Raw genomic sequence first — 17,286 nt, 5'->3', positions numbered from 1 at the left:
TAAGTACATTAGAGTTAACTGCACCTCAGAACTTGCAGCCCAAATAAATGCTTCACAGAGTTCAAGTAACAGACACATCTCAACATCAACTGTTCAGAGGAGACTGTGTGAATCAGGCCATCATGGTCGAATTGCTGCAAAGAAACCACTACTATATGACACCAATAAGAAAAAGAGACTTGCTTTGGCCAAGAAACACGAGCAATGGACATTAGACCGGTGGAAATCTGTCCTTTGGTTTGATGATTTGAGATTTTTGTTTCCAACTGCCGTGTCTTTGTGAGACGCAGAGTAGGTGAACACACATGCAGAGATCATCTGGTTTCCACCGTGAAGCATGGAGGAGATGGTGTGGGGGAGCTTTGCTGGTGACACTGTCTGTGATTTATTTAGAATTCAAGGCACACTTTACCAGCATGGCTACCACAGCATTCTGCAGTGATACACCATCCCATCTGGTTTGAGCATAGTGGGACTATAATTTGTTTTTCAGCAGGACAATGACCCAACACAGCTTCAGGCTGTGTAAGGGCTACTTGACCAAGAAGGAGAGTGATAATGTGCTGCATCAGATTATCTGGCCTCAACAATCACCTGACCTCAACCCAATTGAGATGGTTTGGGATGAGTCGGATCGCAGAGTGAAGGAAAATCAGCCAACAAGTGCTCAGCATATGTGGGAACTCCTTCAAGACTGTTGGAAAAGCATTCCAGGTGAAGTTGGTTGGGAGAATGCCAAGAGTGGGCAAAGCTGTCATCATGTCAAAGGGTGGCTATTTGAAGAATCTCAAATAAATATAAAAATATATTTAGATTTTGTTTAACACTTTTTTTGGTTACTACATGATTGCATATGTGTTATTTCATTGTCCTGGAATGAGTAGGTGTGTCAAAACTTCTGACTGGTACTGTACTTACTCTGACACTTCAACACATATATACACACACACACACACATATGCACACTCACACATAACACGTACACACATTTGCAACACACACTTACACACTCTATCCTGCTGTACATATCTACCTCAATTTCCTCGTACCCCTGCACATCGACTCGGAACTGGTACGCCATGTATATATCCAAGCTATCATTGCTTATTTTGTATTTATTTCTCTTGTTAATGTCTTTTTTCTATTATTATTTTAATTGTTTTATTGTATTCTGAATTGTTGGGAAGGGCTCGTAAGTAAGACTTTCACTGTTAGTCTACACCTGTTGTTTACGAAGCGTATGACGATTAAAAATTGTACTTGGTTAGATTTGTATTAGATGAGTGGAATGTATAGAAAACCACACATAGACCACTATGAATTCACATTTGAGAATGCTGAAGCATGCTACAGTGTTTGTGTTGTGATTAATTAGACATATGCCTTAAACACCAGTGGAGGCTCCTCAGAGGAAGTGGAGGACCATCCTCAGTGAATTTCAGAAAATGTTTAATAGTGGAACATTAAAGTTGTTCTTTTTAGATAAAACTTTACTAAATATATTCATGTCACCAAATAATTGATTAAAACAGAATGAAGGCCTACAGTAGCCTCAACAGCACTCTCTGTGGTAGCACCATGGTATAGCCGGAGGACAGCTAGTTTCCGTTCTCCTCTGTACATTGACTTCAATACAAAACCTAGGAGGCTCATGGTTTTTACCCCCTTCCAAAGATTTACACAGTAATTATGACAACTTCTGGAGGACGTTCTCCAACATATCAGAGCTCTTGCAGCATAAACTGACATGTCCACCCAATCAAAGGATCAGAGAATAAATATAGTACTGAATCTATAAGCTACAGCTAGCTAGCACTGCAGTGCATACAATGTGGTGAGTAGTTGACACAGAGAGAGAATGACAATAGTTGAACAGTTTTTAACAAAATAATTTTGACAAAAATTATCCACTTTCACTTACCTAGCTAGTGAATACAGCTAGCTAGTTTATCCTACTCAAACACCTGTGTCAAACAGAGAGGAATGCTATGTTAGCTAGCTGGCTATGGCTATCCAACACTGGATCGATTTATTGTCACCGGGCCCACCGGTGTAACTACTAAACTGCTTGCTGTACTGCATGATTGTAGTGGGTTTCTAACACGTTAGTTCTAGTAGCTACGTTGACTATGATGTTAGCTAATATGGTGACACAACGATGTAGGCTGTGTATAGTGGTTAGTGATTATGGTATGAAGGTTTAACTTGGAAATATTATTTTGCCTGGTCACAATGAAGTCCACAAGCAAAGGGAAAAGTTGAGAGGAAGAGAGTGCGTAGATGCGAGATAGAATCATACAATGAGCAAAGTGATCATGCCGTTTGTACGTGGCTGATATGAAAGTGAACCGTGTTCGCTGGTGATCAGGGGTGTATTCATTCCACCGATTCTTAAACGGAAGCAAATGGAACAAAATGTGAATAAAAATACCTGAATTTGTCAATTAGAAACTCTTGTTTGAAACTGTATGGACTAATGATTACACCCTAGATCACCTAGATGCACGCAAGAGTGCAAGGTGGTATTGAATGTGTCACTTTCTGTCACCTTGATTAAACAAAATGTTCTCTCGACCTGTGTGCACCTATATTGTAAACTTTTATTCGTAGGCTAAGTTGTAGCAACCTCATGATGGCTATAGGGAATATTTGATTATCATGTAGTAGCCTAAACCTATTGATGTTACATTGAGCTGGGTAAATGGAATATGAATGACAGTCATTCAATATGCTGTAATAGAAATAAAAATAACGTCCTTCCTGATCTAAAACGGCACGACCGCCACTGATATGCAACATTTACCCTTTAACAGTTAGTTCTAGTAGCTACATTGAATTATCAAATCATGATATTGTATTATCATGTCTCTATGTGTGCTCTTTAGTTTGCTTCAGTTGATGTATAACTTGACTTTCACTTCATTGTGATGTGGATATACTGTCCAGGGTGCCTGCACCAGAAGATAGAACTCACCGCAATGCATTGTCAGGGACAATGTGATACTGTATTTCTGATTTAATTGATCCTCTCTCTATGAAGTCTGCACAGTCCAGAGTGGCCTTAATACAATGATTAATACAAAAAAAAGGATTACTCAAACACCTGTGTTAAAGTTCCTTCTGACAGGATGAACTGTGAGTGGGATACCCTGTCTGGAGCTGAACACAGCTCTGGTTGACAATGTCTTAAAAAGAGGCCATTTTGTACACTTTGTTGTTGTTATGGTAGTTAAGTTTCTCTCATTTGATAGTAAAGAAATTAACACACAAGTCAGAGTTATACTTAAACTAAATATTTAATCACTTGTTAATAAGGGAGCAGGTCAATACAACGCACACATGTAAAGGGAATTGATTGAGTGCTCTATGATAATGATGGCTGGTCGACGATTCACGCTCAGATGATTTGTTGAGAGCCCAGAGACTAAAGTACAAAGGTAATTTATAGCCAAGATACACACCTTTCAACCTACATGACGAACAACAGATATATAGAATGGGTCACAAGGTTAAGATTTGTATGAAAGATACCTATAATACATAGCAGACAGTATCTGCTGTGTCAACGGTTCATTGTATAGAGAGTCTGGCCCTCCGACTCCAAACTGGAACCATCTCTCCCTGGTACGGTATAGAACAGAAACATTAACTCATGCTCTTTAGGTTTATCACCCAAAAGACATGGTAAATCTCCTGTCAGTGTTATCTCCCAGAGGCCCATCCTCAGTAGAATACACACACAATAGTTAACAATACTCTATTCTGTTGCATAAAACAACCATTTGATGCAATAAAAGTATTATAATAATCTTGCAATTTTTCCACCATATTGTAAAGAGGATATAACACAGCATATATTTGTGAAAAATGACTTTAATTCTTAATTGTAAGCTAAATGTAAGATCTTGTCTTTAGTAAAAAAACATTTTTGTATCTTCTATGTTTACAGTCAAATGAATGATATCAAGCTAAAGATAAAACTGATTTGCAAGAGGGATGAGATTTAAGAAACATTCACAGATAGTTATTTGACTCCAGTTGCCTCTGCAAACTGGCACCTAACCAGATGTGCAACATTGTAGCAATACTGTAAAGTGATATAGTCCTTCAACATCATTCATGAATCCTTACTCGACCTTAGGTTTCCTTCTTAATAGTGCAATACAACTTTTATTGTTGTTGCTCTGGAGAAGCAGTCAAATCAACTCCCTACTATTTCACGAACTGTCAATAACCTACTTAAGACTTCTTGTTAAACTTCACATCTTCAAACTTGACTATCCTACCTCCTTCAGTCTCTACCTCCTTTTGCTCCCAAGTCTCCACTTTCCCATTCATTTGCGCATAGCGGCGGATTCACACCCCGCCCGTTGTGGGGAGTGGGCATGGGAGAACCCTCGACGCCTCTTTGTAGAGAAGCTGTTTCATGACATTTTAACTGGGTTGAGCTATTCCTGATGGATCCAGAGTATTACCATGGTCTACCTTTTGGAAGGGGAGTTGGTGAGTTCTTGACCTCAGGCTTTGGCAAGGCTGTTCGCTCCCATCTTGATGGGGAAAGTGATCGCTGTGTGGGTTGTGGTTGCAGTGTTGTCTTCACCTCAAACTTCAACTCAGTCTTTGGCAAGGCTGCACGCTCCCATCTCGATGGAGAAGGCGCTCGCACAGGAGCTCGCACTAGCGTCTTGACCTCAGGCTTTGGAGAAGCTGTACGCTCCCATCTCGATGGAGAAGGCGCTCGCACAGGAGCTCGCACTAGCGTCTTGACCTCAGGCTTTGGAGAAGCTGTATGCTCCCATCTCGATGGAGAAGGCGCTCGCACAGGAGCTCGCACTAGCGTCTTGACCTCAGGCTTTGGAGAAGCTGTAAGCTCCCATCTCGATGGAGAAGGCGCTCGCACAGGAGCTCGCACTAGCGTCTTGATCTCAGGCTTTGGAGAAGCTGTACGCTCCCATCTCGATGGAGAAGTTGCTCTCACAGGAGGCCCCACTAGCATCTTGGCCTCAGGCCTTGGTAAAGCATTGCGCTCAAATCTCGATGGAGATGGTGAACGCTGTACAGGAGCTTGAGGACGTGGCAAGGTGTCTTTTACCTGAGTGTGAGGAAAGGGTGTCAGAAGATGTCCTCTTTTTTTCCCTCCGGTGTTGCCTCCACCGCAATCTACCCCTGCCCTTTGTATCTCCGGCATGATTCCGGCCATGGTGGCCCGCACTGTGGGGTCTCTCTGCACCATCCTACAGACAGCGTTACAGTACTGCTGGCCTTGGAGACTGAGGGTCTCCTGGATCTTAGTTGGACAGACGCTGGGGGTGTACAGCCTGACTCTGGCATAAAGTTCGGTAATGATTTTACCCATAGCCCACACGTCCGAGCGCTGATCTCTCTGGCCCCTCCTCTGCAGGACCTCAGGTGGAGAGTAGGCCTCATTGCCCATATCCATGGCAGAATTTAGGCCATTGCAGAAGAATTTGGCCAGTCCCATATCAATGATCACAGCTCTGTGAGTGTCATGCTCTACCTGGAAGAGATCATTTGAGAGGGGTGGAGAAATATAGTTTTATATCAAGTCTATTTATTTACAGTGATAATGTGATAGTGATAAACAACAGATGGACAACTGCTTCGAAAGTCTTGCATCATTAATGACGAACATCAGAACAACAAAAACAACTTATTGCCTTTCTCACCATGATGTTCTCGGGCTTGAGGTCCTGATGGACGATATCTTTGCTGTGTAGGTGAAGCAGACCTTCACACATGCCTGTGATGATGGTGGCCTTTATCGATGGAGTCAACTGTGGGGGAATAAAGGCTTTGATTATCAACCGATGAGCTAACTTGCACATAGAAATGTTTTAATAAAGTTGGGAAGGCCCCTTGAAAATCCTGTAGGCTTAGATTCTTGTTAAATCAGATATTTCAGACAAACATTTTGCTATGTGAACTTTTGTCAACACTGTCACATGTGTGTTTGGTGGCAGCAGTGGGATCCCATAGGCAGACCTGTATTTTAGATTTTTGTGATTTGAAGATGGTTGTCTCCAGTTCCTCTCCAAAGATGAACTCCATGGGGATGATCCACTTAGAGTCCTTGACTGTTGGATTACCCAGAAGCTTCACTATGTTAGGATGAATCGCTTTACTGGAGTCCCAGGTCACAGAGGGAGTGTGAAAGAAAACGGAGAGAAAGGGTTATGCAAAACCAAGCACTTCTGTAATGACCTTTTCATCAGCACCCTCATCAACGCCATCTCTGATATCATCACCACTTAGCAACATACCGTTATAGCACAATGTCTGACATACTCACTTGTATACTTGACACTCTCTCTCCAGGTCTCTCCTATTGATTAAGTGTTGTGGCACCTTCTTGATTGCAGCCCAGGTGTCATTGTACTTCTCCCTGTATACCTTCCCAAAGCTGCCAGCAGCAAGAGTGCTGGTGGAATACGCCATCTAGGGGGTTTGGTGAGGAGTGGGCAGTGGGGTCAAGATCTAAAAACCTTGAGCCTTCTTGGATGGTCACTTCTAATATAACTCTATGGCAGCACCCAAGGGGCTTGAATTTTCGAGCTCTCCCCATAAATTTTGCGGTAACGTCGTGTCCCCATGAGTGACAGAACACTGAGCTAATCACGACGCAACTAGAGAACATTACCAACCCGTACTCGTCTTATTTTCCACTAGCTGCCCCACCGCCACAGAAAGCACTGAGCTAAGCTGAAACACCTGCATTTTGGTGCTTTCTTACTCAAGAAAGCAAAAAAGAGACCATGTTTGTATGCGGCTTTATTAACTCAGTGATTTTCTTTTTTACATTGTTTGCAAACTGATATGTGACATGTATTAATGCCAAAGTAACATGCAAAACAGGTAATTTTGCTAAACAGGTGGAGCTCAAAACAGATGGGACTCTGCGGTAAGTACACCCTACAAAGTCAATTATCTCAAAGTTACAAAGACAAAGAGAGAATTCCAAACAAAAGATGATAATGAAGTGGGTGAGAAGGGTGTGTCTGTTGACTACAAACTAAAGCAAACAGTGTTGCAACTGTAGAACAGGAATTACACATACAGTTTCACATAGTAAGGTGGACATTCTGTTGAAAATCTAACCTGGTATTCTAAACCATTCAAAACCAACCAACTCTAATTGAGGAGTTCCCAGATCCCTGATAGCACAGTACCCTATTTATGCCAGCACAGCCAAATGTTGTCAAACTACAAAGGCACAAAAAAGTCACATGCTGTGTTGTGAGTCAACCATTTGTCATTCATTGGCATAGTATCAATATAGATTAGACACAGAGACACAGAAAGATACAGAGCAATAGTCACAGCAAGAAAAAGCAAGAGTAGGAATTCGAAATGTAAAAGTCAGAGATGATGAATAGGAGCAAAGCTGTCTGAGGGACAGACATTAGCATATCAAGAGAGGTAGATACCTTTCAGTGACCATTTGTGGCCTGCCATCAGATATAATGTGTCCCCTAGTTCTCAATACTACAATTATTAATTCAGAGCTCATACTATTCCAACAAAGAAGAAATTGCTAAACTTTGAGCATGTAAATACAGAATTTGAAAAAGTATTTTTTCCCCCAAGCAATGTGCAGCTCTCTTGACATTGGCTTTACAGAATTGGCCACATTCGGAAAATTACGTTGACACCTCTAGAATAGAGCAATAACATTTGCAATCCTCTTTGGATACTGATACAACACACAAAATCACATTTTGTTCTATTTTACAAAAGAAAAGTTGATTAACGTCATGTGTGTTATAAGTGGGACGTTAATCAAATACAGTTAGTATAGTCTTAAAGGCAGTGTAGCACCTATTTCTCAATGCCAGAAAACAATGCCAAAAACATTCCCAAATTACAAACTCTAAGATCAATTGTTCAAATATTGTAGTGCTGTTCTAAAAGTTGTGTTTGTTATCCAAATCTGCTCTAACTTTGGAAACAATCCTACAAAGCTCTGCGGTCAGCGTCACACAGTCAATGAAAAACTTGTACAAAGTGAGATTCAAAATGAGGCAGGTGAATTGGGCGTCTACTCGTCTATCTGCGGGGCACATTTCATTATTGAAAAGCTACCGCATTTAGCTCACGTCTTCCATCTAAATATGTGAAAACGTTGTTTTCAAGGTGTTTGTGGGGGCCGTGCGTTGCGGTTATTTGGCCGTTCTATATGGCATGCCGAGTGCGGGCTAAACTGAAATACGATGCTTCGTCCATGAATCAGATTGCGGATTGGGTGGCATTTTGGAGAAGCCCCGGGGCCATGCTTTCTTTGGAGGGGTCGATTGTGGATGTTGGTCCATATAAAAGTGTATTTTTGGATCTTAGGATCAATGTAGTCACAGTTGCTTATTGTTGAAGAGGCAGCAGATAACGTTAGCTTGCTATAGCTAGGTATCCACTTTCTCTATTTCTGAATGAATTTGCGGCTATTTCTTTCTAACTGACAAAATAAGTGAGCTAGATTTCGTTTGTGTACTGCCATATGTCGATAACATAGATACGTTTGTCACTGGTATGGGCTAGTAAATATCTTAAACCTAGACAGTGATAGCCGCAAGCTAAAACTTGGGAGAGATGGAGGAGAGAATTCACTTTCTGTTTTATCTGCAGCTGGCTTGCTAATGTTGACTCAAATATGGTTTCCCGCAAGTTATTGATGAAATTAGATTTTTATTAGATCGTAATTGTATTATGTTGTGAATATTTTAGGAAAATCCTCACAGCCGTTTTCCATATGTGCCAATTGGTACGTACCAGGTTACCATGTACAGTAGGCTACAGGCAATATGTTCCTCCAATGTGTGAGTCATAGAAATTACAATCTTGCGTTTGGGGCTTTCCAGCAGTCTGTGGTTTCTATATGCTTGGTGTATAAATTGTACAATTGAAAGCTAACAAAGAATGTTTCTAGTTTAAACCCATGTAGCTATATTATTTAAATGAATATACAGCACCAGATGTCCATTATCTGCTACCTGGACTTTAAGATCAAATTCTATTAAAATATCCTTACCTCAACCTCTGTCAGTTAAGTTAAGGAACGGCTGCTGTCTTGGTGCGTCAGGTTTAAACATAAGAGAATACAGCTGTCTGTGTTTTTTACGTCTCCTCTGCCCCACCCGTAAAGTAGTCATGCCCTTTCTTTGGAAACTACAGAGAATGTGGTCTGTCATACATAGAGAAAGTGTGCCAGGCGCATGTTCGTATAGGATGCATGGGGAGTGAGTACATCTGTTTTGTACCGACAAAACTGTGGTTATATGTAGAAGCCAGACAACAAAGTTCAAATTAAGCCTCTATAATCGATAAATCGAGTGGCGCAGCGGTCTAAGGCACTGCATCTCAGTGCTAGAGATGTCACTAAAGACACCCTGGTTCGAATCCAGGCTGTATAACAACCGGAATCGTCCAGGACCTATCTGCTAGGCTGAGAAACCCCCCCCACAAGCGATACATTCTGTTTCAACAGTCACTGGAGAAAAGGGAATCAAATCTCAACCCCGGCTTCCCGGCAATACTGTAGGTATGGAAGGGAGCGCAAAGGATGGAATTCACAAGCGCAGATGAAGCCCTAATCAAGCTACAAGAAACCTGCCCAGTTGGAGGGGAGCACCCTGCTCTGAGAAGAAGCTGTAGGAAATAACGATGAGCGCATCAGGCTACATACAGTGATGTCTTAGAACAGCTTATTGTAAGTTGAGACAATATCATTTTCTCCTCCCCCAAATACAATCTATACTCTACTTTCCCCTATTAACTGTTCTTTTCTATGAAGTAACGATAGAAGTAGCCAATGTCATGGACTACATGCACACTGAAAAGACAATTCAAAGGGGGAAATATAGCATGTGTCAATAACTGTTCTATGGATGTGTGTGTGTAAGTTTGTGAGTTTGTGTATATGAATGGAAGGATGAGGGAAGAGTGTGCGATGGTGAATATGAATATGTGTAGGAGAATGGGTGTGCGGATGCATTAGGTATAAATTGGGCAGGAATTTATGCAAATACATGGGAAGTTGAGAAAAGCTTGGCTTGAGTGGGAGGGGAGGATGGGTTTGGCTTGGTAGAGGGAGAAGGAAGCATTTAATTATACTACAATGTAATTGTAAACATTCAGACACTTCTCTGAGGCATGTGTGTGAGGCCCCCACTCATCGCACTTCAGTCTCTCGGTGGACCCACTCTCCCCAAGTAGACCCTCACCAGCTACTATATTTTAATTAAACTTACAAGCTAATGCAAACTGACCACAAAACTTAAGTGGCAGTTTTTCTCCAATGTACAGTGCATTCGGAAAGTATTCAGACCCCTTGACTTTTTAAATTACAGCCTTATTCTAAAATTGATAAAATAGTTTTCCCCCCCTCATCAATCTACACACAATACCCCATAATGACAAAGCAAAAACAGGTTTTTAGACTTTTTTGCAAATGTAGTAAAAATGTACAAATTAAATCACATTTAAATAAGTATTCAGACCCTTTACTCAGTACTTTGTTGAAGCACCTCTGGCAGCGATTACAGCCAGTCTTCTTGGGTATGACGCTACAAGCTTGGCACACCTGTATTTGGAAAGTTTTTCCAATTCTTCTTTGCAGATCCTCTCATGCTCAGGTTGGATGGGGAGCGTTGCTGCACAGGTATTTTCGATCTGGTTCAAGTCCCGGCTTTGGCTGGGCCACTCAAGTACATTCAGAGACTTGTCCCGAAGCCACTCCTGCGTTGTCTTGGCTGTGTGCTTAGGGTCATTGTTCCGTTGGAAGGTGAACCTTCGACCCAGTCTGAGGTCCTGAGCGCTTTAGAGCAGGTTTTCATCAAGGATCTCTCTGTATTTTGCTCCGTTCATCTTTGCCTCGATCCTGACTAGTCTCCCAATCCCTGCTGCTGAAAAACATCCCCACAGCAGGATGCTGCCACCACCATGCTTTGACGTAGAGATGGTATCCTCCAGACGTGACGCTTGGCATTCAGGCCAAAAAGTTCAATCTTGGTTTCATCAGCTTGGCATTCAGGCCAAAAAGTTCAATCTTGGTTTCATCAGATCAGATCATCTTGTTTCTCATGGTCGAGAGTCTTTAGGCGCCTTTTGGAAAACTCCAAGCGGGTTGTCATGTGCCTATTACTGAAAAGTGGCTTCAGTCTGGCCACTCTACCATAAAGAGCAGTGGTTCCCAAACTTTTTACAGTCCCGTACCCCTTAAAACATTCAACCTCCAGCTGCATACCCCCTCTAGCACTAGAGTCAGCACACTCTCAAATGTTTTTGCCATCATTGTAAGCCTGCCACACACACAATATACAATACATTTATTAAACATAAGAATGAGTGTCTGTTTTTGTCACAACCTGGCTCGTGGGAAGTGACATTGAGCTCTTATAGGACCAGGGCACAAATAATAATATAATAATAATCAATAATTTTTCTCTTTCTTTAACAATCTAACATATAAAACTTTATTTGTTCATTGAAAATTGTGATTAACTCACCACAGGTTAATGAGAAGGGTGTGCTTGAAAGGATGCACATAACTCTGCAATGTTGGGTTGTATTGGAGAGAGCCTCAGTCTTAAATCATTTTCCACACTCAGTCTGTGCCTGTGTTTAGTTTTCATGCTAGTGAGGGTGGAGCATCCACTCTCACATAGGTACGTGGTTGCAAAGGGCATCAGTGTCTTAACAGCGTGTTTTGCCAAGGAAGGATACTCTGAGCGTATCCCAATCCAGAAAATAAATTTTCAATTTTCACAGAACCGTTGTTGCAATTTCGATGAGGCTCTCTTGTTCAGATATTGGTAAGTGGATTGGAAGCAGGGCATGAAAGGGATAACGAATCCAGTTGTTTGAGTTAACTGTTTCGGGAAAGTACTTGCGTAATTGCACATCCAACTCACTCAGGTGCTTCGCTATATCACATTTGACGTTGCCCGTAAGCTTGAGTTAATTTGCACACATAGAATCATACAATGATGGAAAGACCTGTGTGTTGTCCTTGTTATTGCAGACCGAGAAGAGCTCCAACTTCTTAATCATAGCCTCAATTTTGTCCCGCACATTGAATATAGTTACAGAGAGTCCCTGTAATCCTAGATTCAGATAATTTAGGCGAGAAAAAACATCACCCAGATAGGTCAGTGTTTTGAGAAACTCGTCATCATGCAAGCGGTCAGACAAGTGAAAATTATGGTCAGCAAAGAAAACTTTAAGCTTGTCTCTCAATTAAAAAAAACATGTCAATACTTTGCCACTTGATTAACAGCAAACTTCTATATGTTGTAAAAGCGTTAAATGGTCGCTGCCCATATCATTGCAGAGAGCAGAAAATACACGAGAGTTCAGGGGCCTTGCTTTAACAAAGTTAACCATTTTCACTGTAGTGTCCAAAACGTCTTTCAAGCTGTCAGGCATTCCCTTGGCAGCAAGAGCCTCTCGGTGGATGCTGCAGTGTACCCAAGTGGCGTCGGGATCAACTGCTTGCACACGTGTTACCACTCCACTGTCCCTGTCACGGCTTTTGTGCCATCAGTACAGATACAAACACATCTTGACCACCAAAGTCCATTTGATGTCACAAAGCTGTCCAGTACTTTAAAAATATCCTCTCCTGTTGTCCTGGTTTCCAGTGGTTTGCAGAAAAGGATGCCTTCCTTAATTGACCCCTCATAAACGTAACAGACATATACCAGGAGCTGTGCCAGGCCCGCCACGTCTGTTGACTCATCCAGCTGTAACACATCGAATTCACTGGCTTGTATGCGAAGCAGTAATTGTTTCAAAACATCTCCTGCCATTTCACTGATGCGTCGTGAAACAGTGTTGTTTGATGAAGATATTGTCTGTATAGTGTTTTTGGCCTTTTCCCCCAGCATTATCCCAGCCATATCCGTGGCAGCAGGAACAATTAAGCCCTCCACAATAGTATGGGGCTTACCTGTCCTAGCCACTTGGTAGCTCACCATATAAGACTCTTCTAGCCCTTCTTATTAATGTTATCTGTTGCTTTTATACATGTCTTACTTCTCGAAAGTCGTCTTAATTCTCGCTCCAACATTTTTCAAATTGGCATGTTTTGTTTCTAAATGTCTGGGCAAGAGTGAAGGTTTCATCGAGTTGTGATAGTACTGTAGCTGAGGAAAGGCACTACTCCCAATATAAGTGAACCCCAAATCAATGTAGTTCTCATCATATTTGCGCCTCTTTGATGGTCCAATGTTCCTGTCTGTTGTTCGGTGCTTTCCCGGGTAAGGGGGCAGTAGCTCTTTGGCTGCATCAGAATCACAACTGTCAGTGTCCATGCTAGCTGGGCTAACAACAAATGTAGAATTACTGATGCTAGCCCTTCCTGTGCTCGTGGAAGCAGAACAACTTGTGTTGTCGACAGGTGCAGGTGTAGTACTGCTGGTAGTAGCAGTAGTACCAGTAGAGCTGACATGTGTCTCTATGGACGCTGGTCTTACTTTTTTAAACCATTTTAGCATTTTCGAGCAAACAGCAATGAGCAGCAGCTACGTTTGGCTACATACGGGCTGTTAATGGATGTCCCGCGAGAGAGTAATGGTTAATGTGATTGGTTGTTAATTATTTGACTAGGCTACCTGTATTTGACATTGTGCTGTTATTTCGCTGAACACTAGATGGTTAATTTTATTTTTTGCAGTGAAACGAGGCTGCTCATGCGAGAAAAAAACCTCACCCAAATGTATAGCCACGTTGGAAAATATTGATGTAATTAAAAAAATATATGTTAATCACATTTTTGTTTTGTCACGGCTGTCGTTGGAAGGAGACCAAGGTGCAGCGTTGTGAGCGTACATTTTCTTTTATTAAATGTAAATGTCGCCAACAAAACAAGAAACGAAGACACAACCGTGAAGCTTAACAGGGCTATAGTGCCACTAACAAAGATAACTACCCACAAATGCGAAAGGAAAAAAGGCTGCCTAAGTATGATTCCCAATCAGAGACAACGATAGACAGCTGCCTCTGATTGAGAACCACACCCGGCCAAACACAAAGAAATAGAAAACATAGAAATAAAGAAACTAGAATGCCCACCATAGTCACACCCTGGCCTAACCAAAATAGAGAATAAAAACCTCTCTATGGCCAGGGCGTGACATATTTGGCGTACCCCCGATGGCATTGTGCGTTCCCCTGGGGGTACCTGGTTTATAATAACTAGCATAATATCTATTCTGAACAAAAATATAAACGCAACGATTTCAAAGATTTTACTAAGTTTGATATGAGGAGTTAGTCAATTTTAATTAACCCAGTACCCCAGTTTGGGATACCTGCCGTAGAGGATATGGAACCGCTATCAGCTGTGCTGTTTAGAATGGTGCTTTCCCATGTGCGCTGTTTAGAATGGTGTTTTCCTGCAAATTACATTTTGAGTTATGCACCCAATGGGTCTGGTAAATTTCTCAAATGGCTGGTAAATGTTGTCCGGTGCCACATTTTCCTAACGGAAACCCTGGACCGTATGTACATAACCCAAACAGAAGCAATGGATTACAGGCAACATCCGCACTGAGCTAAAGGCTAGAGCTGCTGCTTTCAAAGACCATAACACTAATCCGGACCCTTATAAGAAATACTGCTACGACGTCCAACGAGCCATCAGGTAAAGTGTTAATACAGGACTAAGATCGCATTCTACTTTGCCAGCTCTGATGCTCGACGGATGTGGCAGGGCTTGCAAACTATCACAGATAGGAAGCCTACCAGAGGAGCAAAATGCCTTCTATGCTTGCTTCGAGGCAAGCAACACTGAACCATGCATGAGAGTACTAGCTGTAAGACCTTTAAACAGGTTAACATTTGGAAGGCTGTGGGGCCAGACGGAATACCAGGACACGTACTCAGAGCATGAGTTGACCAGCTGGCAAGTGTCTTTACTGACATTTTCAACCTATCGCTGACCCAGTCTTTAATACCAACTTGTTTCAAGCAGACCACCATAGTCTCCGTGCCCAAGAATGGCAAGGTAACCTGCCTAAATGACTATCGACCCGTACCGCTCACATCTATAGTTATGAAATGCTTTGAGGCTGGTCATAGCTCACATCAACACCATCATCCCAGACACCCTGGACCAACTCCAATTCTTATACCGCCCCAACAGATCCGCTGATGACGCAATCTCTATTGCACTCCACACTGCCCTCACCCACCTTGACAAAATTAATACCTATGTAAGAATGCTGTTCATTGACTTTAGATCAGCATTCAACACAATAGTCCCCTCCAGGCTCATCATCAAGCTATGGACCCTGGGACTGAACACCTCCCTCTGCTACTGAATGCTGGACTCCCTGACGGGCCGATCCCAGACAGTGAGGGTAGGCAACAACACATCCGCCACGCTGACCATCAACACGGGGGCCCCTCAGAGGTGTGTGCTTAGTCCCCTCCTGTACCCCCTGTTCACCCACGACTGCGTGGGCAAGCACGACTCCAACACCTTCTTCAAGTTTGCTGATAACAGAATAGTGGTAGGACTGATCACCGGTGACAATGAGGCAACCTATAAGGAGGAGCTCAGAGACCTGGCAGTGTGGTGCCGGGACAACAACCTCTCCCTCAATGTCAGCAAGACAAAGGAGCTGATCGTGGACTGCAGGAAATTATGGGGCTGTAGTGGAGCAGGTCGAGAGCTTTGAGTTCCTCGGTTTCCACATCACTAAGGAATAAACTTGGTCCACACACACACAGACACTTGCGAAGAGGGCACGGCAGTGTCATTTTTCTCCCTCAGGAGGTTGAAAAGTTTTGGCATGGGCCCTCAGATCATCAAAAAGTTCTACAACTGCACCATTGAGAGCATCACTGCTTGGTAAGGCAACTGCAAGGCACCCGACCACAATGCCCTACAGAGGGTGGTGAGTACGGCCAGGGTTGCCATGTCCATGGTTTCCTAGCAAATTGGGCTACTTTGAAAACGATGACGCGGTTGAAAATGTATTGGTTGCTGGTTGCAGTTTTTTAGGCTATTTCTAATGTGCACCGTGGCTGCCATGGCATTTCTCTTAAAAATATATATATTTCACCGTGACCTGCTGCTGACTGTCAGGCAGTGAGGCAGGCTGTTAATGAGTGATTGAGTGGTGGGGAGGGCCGGAGTGGTGTGTGTGTTGAGAGAGCACTACAGCAATTGGCTGAGTTAAGTAAGGGAGAGGAGAGACCGTCGTCCTCACATCCTTGGAACAGGAAGGTTACATTTTCGTCAAGGGCTTATATAGTTGAGGGAGAAAAGGGGTGTGTTTCAAAATTTACAACCTATGTCTCTTCACGTGGGCGGGCCACTGAGTCGGGCCTAATTCACTCATGAAAACCCAATTCTCACATTTTAGAAGCTAAAATCACATTTCATCCCATCACGAATAATTTCATATTCAAACATTTAAATTGATCAACAATTCCATGTGAATCCAATAACTCTGATGTGTAGACTTTCCACTGTAGAGTTTATGTCATTCTATTATTGATGAGAATGTGCCAGATGACAAACGAACTGACATAATATACATTAAGTACCACCGCATATGTTCAATTGGTGGGATTACCAGAATATAGTTAATTTCCCCCCACCTTGTTAACAAAGGGGTTTTCAATTTTCACATCAGTAGGGTAGATAGAGGGAAAAAGAGGGGAAGAGGTACTTATGACTGTCATAATCCTACCCCCAGGCCAACATTATGACAAATGGAACCGGTTTCTAGTGATAGCAAGACTAGTTGATAGAATAAATACATGAAAAACCTCTTTCAGCAACTGATAATGCAATAGCATATGGGTCGTTCCACCAATTACAGTGCCTTCAGAAAGTATTCATACCCCTTGACTTATTCCACATTTTTGTGTTACAGCCTGAATTTAAAATTGATTAAATTGAGATTTTTTTGTTACTGGTCTACACACAATGCCCCATAATGTCAAAGTGGAATTATGCTTTTTGAAATGTTTACAGATGAATTAAAAATGAAAAGCTGAAATGTCTTGAGTCAATAAGTATTCAACCCCTTTGTTCTGGCAATCCTAAATAACGCCAAATAATGCGAGAGAGAGACATTGGATGTCTGATAGCTGTGCATGTGGTTGGATGCTGACATGGGGATAGATGGGCTTCCACTGACTGCAGGTATGCTGAGGTTTGTGTGTTTTTGTGTGTGCGCTACTATCTGATCTAGGAATCTCTTGGATGACCTGCTTCACTATATAGGCTATGTCTTTACCTTCTCTACTCCATATGAAGCC

The 17,286-nt window shown here is 42.3% G+C and overlaps 1 protein-coding gene across 1 annotated transcript; it reads right to left on the bottom strand.

Moving 5' to 3' along the window:
* Window positions 1-3,365: 3,365 nt before the first annotated feature.
* Window positions 3,366-8,045, bottom strand: LOC129857426 (serine/threonine-protein kinase Nek8-like). The gene is made up of 4 exons (XM_055925658.1): window positions 6,311-8,045; window positions 6,004-6,142; window positions 5,688-5,795; window positions 3,366-5,518 (listed from the first exon to the last, which is right to left on the bottom strand). Exons 1-4 carry the CDS (start codon window positions 6,454-6,456, stop codon window positions 4,472-4,474), a joined length of 1,440 nt encoding a protein of 479 aa, XP_055781633.1. The 5' UTR covers window positions 6,457-8,045; the 3' UTR covers window positions 3,366-4,471.
* Window positions 8,046-17,286: the final 9,241 nt, after the last annotated feature.

Source organism: Salvelinus fontinalis, chromosome 6 (assembly GCF_029448725.1).
Source record: "Salvelinus fontinalis isolate EN_2023a chromosome 6, ASM2944872v1, whole genome shotgun sequence".
NCBI lineage: Eukaryota > Metazoa > Chordata > Actinopteri > Salmoniformes > Salmonidae > Salvelinus > Salvelinus fontinalis.
Note: the sequence above shows the minus strand (reverse complement) of the source record. Positions and strands in the feature narration are given on the sequence as shown.

Coding starts and splice junctions, on each gene's coding strand:
- LOC129857426 (XM_055925658.1), bottom strand. CDS start 6,456: ATGGCGTATTCCACCAGCACTCTTGCTGCTGGCAGCTTTGGGAAGGTA. Junction 5,796..6,003: donor CACAAAAATCTAAAATACAG/GTCTGCCTATGG, acceptor ATTCCCCCACAG/TTGACTCCATCGATAAAGGC. Junction 5,519..5,687: donor TCAAGCCCGAGAACATCATG/GTGAGAAAGGCA, acceptor GATCTCTTCCAG/GTAGAGCATGACACTCACAG.